Below are 11,289 nucleotides of genomic sequence, written 5' to 3' on the forward strand. Positions count from 1 at the left end.
GGAACGTATCTGGGTTGCAAGTTCGATCCCAGGTGTCAGTTGGAGCGCATGCAGGAGGCAATCAATCAATGTGCCTCTCTCACATTGATGTTTCTCTCTCTCCCCTCCCTCCCTTTCTTCCATTCTTTCTAAAAACTAATGAACAAAATATCCTCAGGTTAGAATGAACAACAACAAAAAATGTGTTCATCTTAATTTTGAAGTATTTTCAATGTCCCCCAAAGGTGATATGGTGATACTTGATTTGAGAAAATATTGACTCATCTCTGCTCTGTAGCTGAAATACACTGGAACTCTGACAATCACAGAGACCCCAGCTAATGATTAAAATTTGTGTATCATTAGAAAGGAGGTAATGCTCGAATCTGTCCCCAATCCACTGTGGAATAGAACAGAGTCACAGAGCAAGGAGATACATCCTCAGAAAGAAATGAAGAAAAAGGACTCATGTTAAAAGTAAAGTTTGAGCAAGATTGTGTAAGGTTTGAAAATACACAACTGTGGTTACTGAAAAGTGAAAAATGGATACCAGACCTGCCTCATATCAAAACCTTTTGAAGACAAAAAAAATTTCAACAAACATTCTCTCTTCTAACCCTTTTGAATAAAATATAATTTATATATTAAAAATAATAAAAACATAAAGTTTAATAACCCATGCAACTAAAACCCATGTAAAGAAATAGAAAATTTCCAGGATCACCAAGATCTTTCCTCCTTTAAACTTCCAGTTACCATCTTCTTTCTCTTTCCATATATTACCACCATCTTTACCTCTCACATGATCTTCACGTCTAATGTGAACTATAGTTTACTTTTGCCTAGTTTTGAAGTTTGTATAACAAGAAAAATGCAATATAAACTCTTTTGTGTCTATCTTATTTTCCTTGTGTTCTTATAAAGGACATCCAAGGGCTCATCTTCATCTTCTTGACAACAACTAGGCTTGATGTAAATTACTGTGGCTGATGAATAAGACAAATGATTGATGTAAAGCAGTTGGGGCCCAGTTTGGATACTGGAATTGGGTCAACTTTACTGAAAACAAAATGAAGAGTAATGACTATATAAAGGAAATTTTGAGGCATGAATTTCTAGGAGGATAAACTTCGGGAAATTGTTGACTTCTTTCAATAATATTTTATTTGCTTTTGTATGTTTCCTTTTTTTAAAGATAGGTCTTTATGAGTGAGTCTACCACTAAGTCCAACAAATAGCAGCTTCAAAGAATAAACACATTATATCACACAGTTTCTGAGGGTTGGGAATCCTTGAACAACTTAGGATGGATGTGACTCAGGTTCTCTCATTAGGTGACTGTCAAGATAGTTGGGGCTCTGTTATCTGAAGGCTTGAGTAGAGCTGGAAAGTTGGCTTGCAAGACATGCTCATTACATAGCTGCTAGAAATGAGTAGCATTTAGACATGTCAAAATAAATTTCTTTTTTAATTGAATTTATTGGGGTAACCTTGGTTCACAAAACCATTCAGGTTTCAAGTGTACAGTTCAACAAAGAGGTTTTAGCTCCTTGTCATATGGTCCTTTCAACAGGGCTGCTCCTGATACGATGGCTGGCATTCCCATATCAAGTGACCTGAAAGAGAAAAAGAAGGAAGAAGCCACACTACCTTTTATGAACTAGACTCAGAAGTGGCATACTATCATTTCCACTGTCTTTCACTGGTCACACATATCAACTGTGAGACAATGTGGAAGGAATTTAAACAAAGTTATGTGAATTTGAAAGTGTGAATCATTGGTGAACATCTAGCATTTGGCTATAATATATACTTTGTGGATTTTCACCTTAATAATAAACAAAGACTGATAATATGAGACACACCTCTTTGAGAAATGTAAAATTTATAAGTACATTTACAACTCTTATTATGTGACCTAAGAAAGGATAAGGCAATGCAGAGAGTAGGGTTGGTGCCTGTATAATCTCATTTCACACACCTTGACATGAATTGGCAAACTATGGCCTGTGGAGCAAATTTGTCCCACCATTTATTTTTCTAAATAAAATTCCCTTGTAACACAGCTAAACCATTAATTTACATACTATCTATGTTTTCTTTTTGCACTGCAATGGCAGAGTTGAGTAGTTTCAACAGAAGACTTGCCCACAAAGCTAAAAACATTCACAATTTACTTTTTATAGAATGCTTTGAGGATGTAAAGAGAAAAAATTCCAAAATTACGGAAATGTAAAGTGTGGGTAAATATTCCAAATATTTCCAAATATTTAATAATCTGATACAGCAGGAGAAAGAGAATTCAAATGAGTTGGGGACCGAGAAACATCCAGGAATAAACTTCCCAAAGTTTATTTACACAAAGATAATTTTTCTCTGGATAAAACTGATAATATTTGTTCTGATATTTATGTGATGAAATTTGGGTTTTGGAGAGCTGAGGCAGAAGTTTCCTGCAGAGTTTGGTCATATAATGGAGACAGGATGTCTAACCAATTATCTCCACTGTAAGTTATCAATAAACAAATTGGCCCTTGAGACTTTTGAACTTAAAAAAAACCTTACCATACATAATTAATTAGTTAGTTGGTTAGTTCACTGTCCTTACCATGACCAAGAGGCAGAAACTGATGCTCAAATATCTCGAGATAAGCAGAAAGCTGTCCAGACCCAACTGTAAAATAACCCTATTGGGCAAATTTAGATGTCACTAATGGAGTAACTAAGAATGAATATATTGGGGTAACCATAAAACCACAATGAGATACCACCTCACTCCTCACAGCTTTCAGAATGGCAACGGAGAGGGGTGGCCTCTGGGAGCTGAGGGCCTCAGTCCCACAACCACAGGGAACTAAATTATGCCAACAGCCCGAAGGAGCTTGGAATAAAACTCTGAGTTTCAGATGAGAAGTCAGGCTGGTGAAGACCTTGGTTCTAGGCTTATGAAACCACAGATAAGGAAACAACTAAGCCATGCCCAATTCCTGATCCAAAGATAATACCAGGTAATAAACATGTACTGTTGTAAGTTCCTAACTTCCTCATAATTTGCCATGAACCCACACATAGCATGTATTATATATACTCGGGGTTACATAATTAGGGTGACAGGATAAAATAAGGAAGTCTACAAGGACTACTGCCATATTATTTTGTGTGTTTCTTAGACATTTCCTCACCCTGTCCCATTTGTTTTACTTTAACACTGAGATAGTCCCTCAACTAAATCCTTCCATGTGCATAATCCCATTGCAAAAAAAAAAAAAGAGAGAGAGAACAAAAGAAAAAAATAAAGCATCTATCCCCAGAGAACATATTAGAAATCTCATGTCAGAGGGGGAAAAAAGATACTTAGTAGAAAGAGCTTTATGGAAAAGAAGTCTCTCCGATCCCAAAGATTAAAAAGAGACTTTCAGGATGAAAGAAAGCAGAATGCAGGTAAGAGTGGAAGGAATAATGTCCAACATGGAATGGGTCACACGGTCAAGGCCTGACTATGACTAATATAAGGGGACCATGCTGTGAGAGAGACACATTGCCATGGGTGACTAGAATCCTCCATTCAATCCAGAACTTTCCATTGGAATGCTCTGAAATTATATAGAAGCTGAAAAAACTCAGAGCTATAATTGGGAGGCAACAATAATTTTCCTCTCCCAGTGGAGACAAATTTTGACATAGGTTAGTCTCTGAAATTAGACATCATCTACCATATTAGCATCTTGTGCTTCCTCATTGCTCCTGCAACTGTAATGAAAGTTCATGAGCTCTCAGAAAAAAGGCAGGTTGGGCTCTGCACACCTCATAGGTGATAATGTACAACTAGCAATTTGAACCTACATTTGGATGTGGCTAAATGAAAGCAGTTAACATTCATCCTGGACAGAAATTGTGAAAATGGAACATCCTTGGTTCATTGCAGAGGAAATCACTCTAAGCAAGAAAACAATCAAATAAAAGAAACAAGAATCCCAAAGAAAATTGCTTCATGAGAGGAGGATAGGGAGAGGGGAGAGTTGGAACAGAAAACTACTCATTTAATTATAATCTTATCTATACTGTGTTTTAAATTGAATTTAATGTGTATTATTTGGAAATCATGTGGACAATAAAGCCAAAACATAACATATCGAGGAAGAACAATGTATGTTTGCTTAGTTCCAGTTAAACATTTGAAAAATGTTTTAGCCTGTCCTGTGTTGTTGTCGTTTTTTCATAATATAACTTAAATGTATTTTTCCTAAGTCAATCTTTTATTTTATTTTATTTTTATTTATTTATTTTTAAAAATACATTTTATTGACTTTTTACAGAGAGGAAAGGAGAGGGACAGAGAACTAGAAACATCGATGAGAGAGAAACATCGACCAGCTGCCTCTTGCACACCCCCTACCGGGGATGTGCCCGCAACCAATGTACATGCCCTTGACCAGAATCGAACCTGGGACCTTTCAGTCCGCAGACCGACGCTCTATCCCCTGAGCCAAACCGGTTTCGGCCTAAGTCAATCTTTATACAGGAAAGTAAAGAGTTCAGTTTTTAATCTTATTATATTTATATAATGACACATAAAAGATTCTTCTTCCTGGCTCATTATATATTAAAAATTAATTTGAGTTCTTAATTATTATTACTTAATTGAAATATAAAACTATTAAATACATAGACATGTCAATATAAATTTCTAAATATGTCTATACAACAATTAACCAAAAAGAAAGGAAATTGGATTCTGAAATCTGTGAGACTGTAAAAACCTCATCCAGATCTCAGGACTTGGACCTCATTGTGTTCCTAGCCCTTCTATGACACATTCAGAAACCCCTCTATAAAATGGTTCACTCCCTCTTCCACAAAAAGAAGAAAAAGGGAATTGTTCATATTTTACACATATTTACACATATCGTTTAGGAAAAGGTTCTTGGGATTGATTAGAGATTAAGATCTTCAATGCATGTGCAAGTCTTTTATCGATTGATAAGAAAGAGTGAAGTAAAGAGAGGTATTGTCAATGTATGTGATCAGGACTTGGAGTCCCTTTACCCTTGCAAATTCTGAAAGCAATCAAATAGGAATCACATATTTGACCAAAGACTTAAAATCATCTTACAGAACTCAGGAGTATCAAAATAAAACACAAATGTGTGCCCCTCTGGAGCTGGAAGATACACCTGAGGAAACTTATATGGCACTTTCAACTGTACATTAACGCATGTAGAAGTATAGGTATCCAGAAAGAACTACCAGAAACGTGAGATGAAGATGGGAATTCCCAATATAGTACTCCACACAAAGGTCTGAAATGATGTTGGTGTATATTATTCAATGTAAATTGTTTTCTTTAAATTTCTGCAGAGAAAATTTACCAGAATGTATACATGACAATATTGATCATATGCACTAAATCAAAATATTTATGAAATTATTTACTTGAGGTTTTATAATTTCAGGTATACATGCATGCATTTCATCAATTTTAAAACACATGTTTTGAAATATATGAAAATTGCATGATAAGATATAATAAGAAATATTTTACAGATCTCAGAAATAGATAATTAGTAATGATGTAAGAGGTAGACTTACCATTCTTAGTAATACTGGACCTTCCTTTATTGCCCACCCTTCTGTCCTCAGCAATACCTAAATAAGATGTTGTTCACAGATATAATAATTTTCATCTGTGCAGTATTCATTCAAAAGAGTATTGGGTGTGTTATACAGCATGCAGTTTCCTGCATTTAAACGTTCAGTGAATGCAAATCTGTAATGAAAAATAAAATGTTATATAGAAAAAGGAAATGAAAATGTCCTATCTGAAAAAAAAGGATGTATTTGATAATTTAGTCCAGGAAAATAAATCAGAGCATAAAAGTGTCATTGTATGATGCTAAAATACCATGTTTGTGAGTGGAAGCAATATTCCAAGATTACAAATATACAGAAAATAAACTCAGATAATATAAAACATGGGAGGATGCTGAGAATATTGGGTCCCACCAGAAAAAAAGAAAAGAATGGTTATCCTGCTTTTCCTGGACAGTTTATGTGTGAGAGGGCAGCTTTTTATCTCTTACGTTGTTGCTAATTATCTGCTCATACAAGTCCTGGTACCAAGGTAAAAAGAAAAAGTCAAAACCTATTTTATGGTCAAAAGTACAGTAACTTATGTCACTTGAACATTTATGGGGATGTTCTAGATAAGGGTAAAATTATTGTTGTCTTGTACTTAATCTCTTTTCTGTATTCTCATGCTCCAAACAGGTTTATCTTTGCTACAGTGTTCCTGGAATTTATATTCTATGAGTACAAAGGATAAACTCATAAAGAACAGGAAAGGTTTGACCGTCAGAAACTTACAGATCTTTGGAGAAAGCAGAGCCATCCTCCCACAACCAGGCATGATGTTTGTCAGAGTAAGAGAGTCCAATCCAGTAAAAACTTCTACTGGATTTTATCAACTGCTTCTTTGAAACAGAGACAAACATATTAATCTAATTTGAATCTACTCTACAAATAAAGTACTCTCAAGAAAGTTAGTGTCCAGAATCATATCCAGACTCTAAATCAATCAAACTGACATCATTTTTAAAGTCTAGTACAGGAAGTATGGTCATGTCTCATCATGTTCTCATATATGAGGTCCATTCATTTATAGAGAAAAAAACATCACAAATCTCAATTCTTGAACGAATGGAAAACTTTATAAAGCGGTTAGATTTTCATGGAACAGATCCTTCACAGAAGATCAACCATAAAATTTGATTCCAAATCAAAAGCATCTTGAGGAATAGTTTTTCAGATATAACCTTTTCGTCCTATACTCCCCAAAAGTTCCTCATGAAACTGGAGAACTCTTTCATTTGTCTTAAGAGTTGGGTAACTATTATATTCATGCTGTCATATTCGTTTCTCCTTATATGCCAGAATAATTGCAATGTCTATATAATTACAAAAATTATATATTCAATTAAAAAACTAAAAATTGCAAACTTGTTTAATTGGTTCTTTGAATAAAAATAATGACCTATTACTCATTTCTTCTTTGATTTCTCTCTAAAATGCCTCTTGTACTTTATCTGGCATCTATCTTAACTTTTATTCCTATAATATAAATTTTTGAGAAATTGTGTGTTGGTTTTATAATGATTATTCTAAGGAATAAAAAATTAGTAAGTCATTATTAGGTCAAATATGACCATCCATTTACTATCTGAAAAGGCTTGAATCAAAGTAATCAGCTTACTTAGACAATATGTTATCCTAAGCCAAAGACAATATAATAAAAAAAACAAAACAGAATTAAGTACATGCCAGCTCATCCATGTTTTTCAACTGAAGTAGACTGGAATTCTGAGAAGCACAGAAATCCCTACTTTCAGCCCAACTTTTTTTTTCATTGGAAATGAAGTAACAGTTGCATTGGTACCCAATCCACTTCTCTTGGCAAAAACAGCAGCCAGAGCCTAAAAGAAAAAAATAAAACTTGACTAATGACATTGGAGATTCAATTTTTTTAAGCATTATTTTCTCATTCAAAAATCATTTTATTTTTTTCTACAAATATTTTTTGAGAGACTACTTCAGAGGATAGCCATGTGAATGAATCATGGACATTATATTCTAGAGATAGCATCAGAATTATCAATCTGTTATTAATCATATTTAATGCAAGTTTGGGTAAATATACATAAGAAATTCAGTATGTTAAAAACATCCTATAGCAGAGTATAGCAAGTGACCCAAAGTTGAGCTCTGCTGTGTGGATAGGATTAATTAGATGGAAGAGATATTTAAGGGAGAAAGACATTTTAGCATATTTCCTGAGTCAGAAATAAATATGGTACATTGGGAGAATTATGATATATATTTTAGACATTTTATTTTCAAACTGAAGATAAATAAAACAATTAGTTTGAAGACCAATGATACAGTTAACCGGTAATAATGCCTTGAACATTTTATCCTCAGAGATAGGCGTAATGATACATGGTATGTACTCAAATCTTTGCCAAGTGAATGTTGCTCAAATTATAGAGTAGAATGGTCATTACATGGGGAGGGGAGTGGGAGGAATGGGGAGAAGTTGGAAATAAACTTCCAGTTAGAAGATCAGTGTTCTGAGGGTCTACTGAATAACATTGGGATTACAGCTGACAATACTGTATTATACACTTGTAAGTTGCTAAAGGGTAGATGGTAAATGATCTCAGGACAAAAAAGAAATGCAATTTTGTGACATGATGGAGGTATTAGGGGTAACCAGGCCTGCAGGGGAGGGCAATTAGGAGTGACCAGGCCTGCAGGGGAGGGCACTTAGGGGCAAACAGACTGGCAGGGGAGCAGTTAGGCATCAATCAGGCTGGCAGGGGAGTGGTTAGGGGGTAATCAGGCTGGCAGGCAGAAGCTGTTAGGGGCAATCAGGAAGGCAGGCAGGCGAGCAGTTGGGAGCCAGTAGTCCTGGATTGTGAGAGGGATGTCTGACTGCCCTCAAGGGGTCCAGATTGGAGAGGGTGCAGGCTGGGCTGAGGGACACCCCCCCCCTGTGCACGAATTTCATGCACTGGGCCTCTAGTATAAATATAAGTTATGAGCAAACACTGGCAGGTAATAAGGATAAGCTGTAACATATACTATAATTTGTTTTTGATTTGTTATTTAAACATTAGCACTCATACAGGAAAAACATGTCATTCAGGCCAATATTTTCCTTATTACTTAAATATATAAATGATACACATTCAATGTAATTTGATAATTTTTACATTAGAGAACAAAGAAATTAGATTATTCTACAATTAGTCGATAAACTTGTCTTTTACTAAGTGTAATATTCCATCACACTTCAGTGTGACAAAAACAAGAAACTATTTCATGCTCTATCAAAACTAATATTTTCCAAATTATGGAACCTACCTTCCCGAGGTTCCATGGTGGTGAGTCCTGGAGATGATGTTGGCAGAATACTTTGTTTAGTAAATGCTTTAAGAAATAATTATAAATTTACTTAATTAGATACAGGTTTATAAAATAACACAATATCGTACATTAGTAAAATGAAATCTTTCTTATTGAATGGCTTTATTCCAGTCTTGATCTTTACTGGTATATATACTTGCCTATAAAAGCTTACCATTTTTCAACAAAATTCCTAAAGTAGCCATCAGCACAAGGCACGTTACTCCTAAGATCCCAGAAATCAACCTCCATGGAGTGCTCTGAAAAGCTGTAGAGAAAGGGAGGGATGAATTGAATAACAAACACAGGAGCTAAAATGCTGATACGCACAAACCAGATAGAAAATCTAAAAATTTATTCAGTTTGAAAAACCAACTGTCTTTCCAATGAAACATTGGAAAATGAAGACATTCCATTGAGAATTCCACCCAAATATAAACATTTTATGTGATGTACTTTATTCTTTAGGAAGGTTATCCATATCTTCTTTACCAGCTCTTTCTCAGAAAGTGGATTCAACATTTATTTTTAATTTGGCAAAGAAGCCCAGAGATCTGGAGTAAGAAGAAATGAACAGGCACCAAGCTCTGTTTTATGGGCTTACAAAACAAACATTTACTTTAATTTTGTCAGTAAAAATCACAAGATAGTAGTATGATTCCCATTAGGTAGATGAGAAAATTTAGAACTTATTATTAATGTTATTTTCTCAAGGTATCAAAGCTAGTAAGTACCCAAGTCAGAAATCAAACGAAAGTTTGTCTAGGACCAGAGTCTTTATTTAATATATTCTGTCATTGTCACAACATACTTGGGAACATATCCTTCTGAGAAAGGTCAGGTGCTCCTAGATTTGTAGAGGTTTTACAGGGAAGAAAAGACATTGGAGTATCTGGATCAAAGCATGGTCAATACTTTGGGAGCTGGGTTTATAGCACATTGAATTATGATACATAAGCAACAACTTTTTGCAAGAACATTATATTACCTAATACCGCATATTACTTGCTTGTAGCCATTTTCCCTACAACAATTCAACATTAGGAGATTCTGCATTAACATCAGCATACTCCCAAAATGTTGTCATTAACAACAGACCAATGTGTCAAACTGTCAATCTGGTTGGTGTTTGGATGTCACAACCCAAATTCAAAATTTTAAAATAGCGCTTGTAAGCACTGTATCCTAAATATTTGGCACTCTCTATTTATACTAGAGAATGTGGCTCATAATTTAACCTGGTAAATTCAGTTCTCATTTAGAATTTAGACCTTTCCCTGCCATTAGTCACTTTTTAAACCTGTTGGAAAAGCCTCACAAAATCATTTCTAAGTTACAGAATGAAGAATCGGAGAAATAAAATTAAATGGGAAAAGCTGATACACGGGAAGCCTAACATTTTCTACATTATTTTCTTAAAGCATGCCCTGAAATGAGCAATACCCACGAGATACTCTTTCCGTTTATATTCATTTTTAAATTTATGACTCAGGCCGACATACCTGCCATGAGAAATGTTGTTCCAGTGTAGACACAGATAAGTCACGATGTTTGTTTGTTTAAGAAGAATGGTGTTGGAGCTGAAGGCTAAGAACCTGAAAGTTGTGTATGAAGAAACGCAAAAGGAAAAGAAAAATTGTGTATTTTAGTGATATGCTTGATGTTCCGGAAACCACAATACAGGAAATTCTCACTACACTTGTGAATGCAAATTCTTTGACAATCAGAAGAAAAAAAAGTGAAAGGTTTTTTGTTTTTGTTTTTTTGTTTTTTTTAATGTTTGAACAGGGATCATCTTTTAAAAATATTGGGAAAAAAGATGGGCACACCAAAGGTAAATTTACTTAGTATAATAAAGTGCCACAAGAATTTTCTTCTTTTAATAATGATAAACATTTATAATTTACCGGCATTGAACACAGATTCAATTACTTGGCATATGTTAGCAGCACATTTGTTTCTGAATATTGCTTAATAATAAAGATACATAAATATACTTATTCTTCTGATGATAACACCAAGGCAGAACTAAATACATGACCAAGGTCATTAAGTTTGAGACCCAGGCTATCTTTCTCCGGAGCACACATGCAATGTATTTCAAGTCAGACCTATCCCTCTGTGTCTATGTTTTGAGATTTTGATTTCTTTTTTTTTTCTTTTTTTTTTTTGCTATTTCCATCTCTCATTGTGTGCTTCTGATCCCTGCCTCATTAACCCCCGTATGGAAGGTGAAGGTCAAAAAGGTAGAACCAGAGTGATTTCCCATTACTGTTCCATCCATACACACACACACACACACACACACACACACACACACACACACCTGTGCTCTACAACAGCCTCAGT

The 11,289-nt window shown here is 34.8% G+C and overlaps 1 protein-coding gene across 2 annotated transcripts; it reads right to left on the reverse strand.

The window, feature by feature from the left end:
• Positions 1–1,465: 1,465 nt before the first annotated feature.
• Positions 1,466–10,548, reverse strand: KLRD1 (killer cell lectin like receptor D1). Of its 2 annotated transcripts, none has more exons than XM_054718519.1 (6): positions 10,443–10,548; positions 9,116–9,208; positions 8,899–8,964; positions 7,297–7,448; positions 6,343–6,449; positions 1,466–1,595 (listed from the first exon to the last, which is right to left on the reverse strand). In XM_054718519.1, exons 1-6 carry the CDS (start codon positions 10,447–10,449, stop codon positions 1,508–1,510), a joined length of 513 nt encoding a protein of 170 aa, XP_054574494.1. In that variant the 5' UTR covers positions 10,450–10,548; the 3' UTR covers positions 1,466–1,507. The 2 variants fall into 2 exon arrangements, with proteins under 2 accessions (XP_054574494.1, XP_054574493.1); XM_054718518.1 differs by lacking the exon at positions 1,466–1,595 and adding an exon at positions 5,575–5,746.
• Positions 10,549–11,289: the final 741 nt, after the last annotated feature.

Source organism: Eptesicus fuscus, chromosome 7 (assembly GCF_027574615.1).
Source record: "Eptesicus fuscus isolate TK198812 chromosome 7, DD_ASM_mEF_20220401, whole genome shotgun sequence".
Classification (NCBI taxonomy): domain Eukaryota; kingdom Metazoa; phylum Chordata; class Mammalia; order Chiroptera; family Vespertilionidae; genus Eptesicus; species Eptesicus fuscus.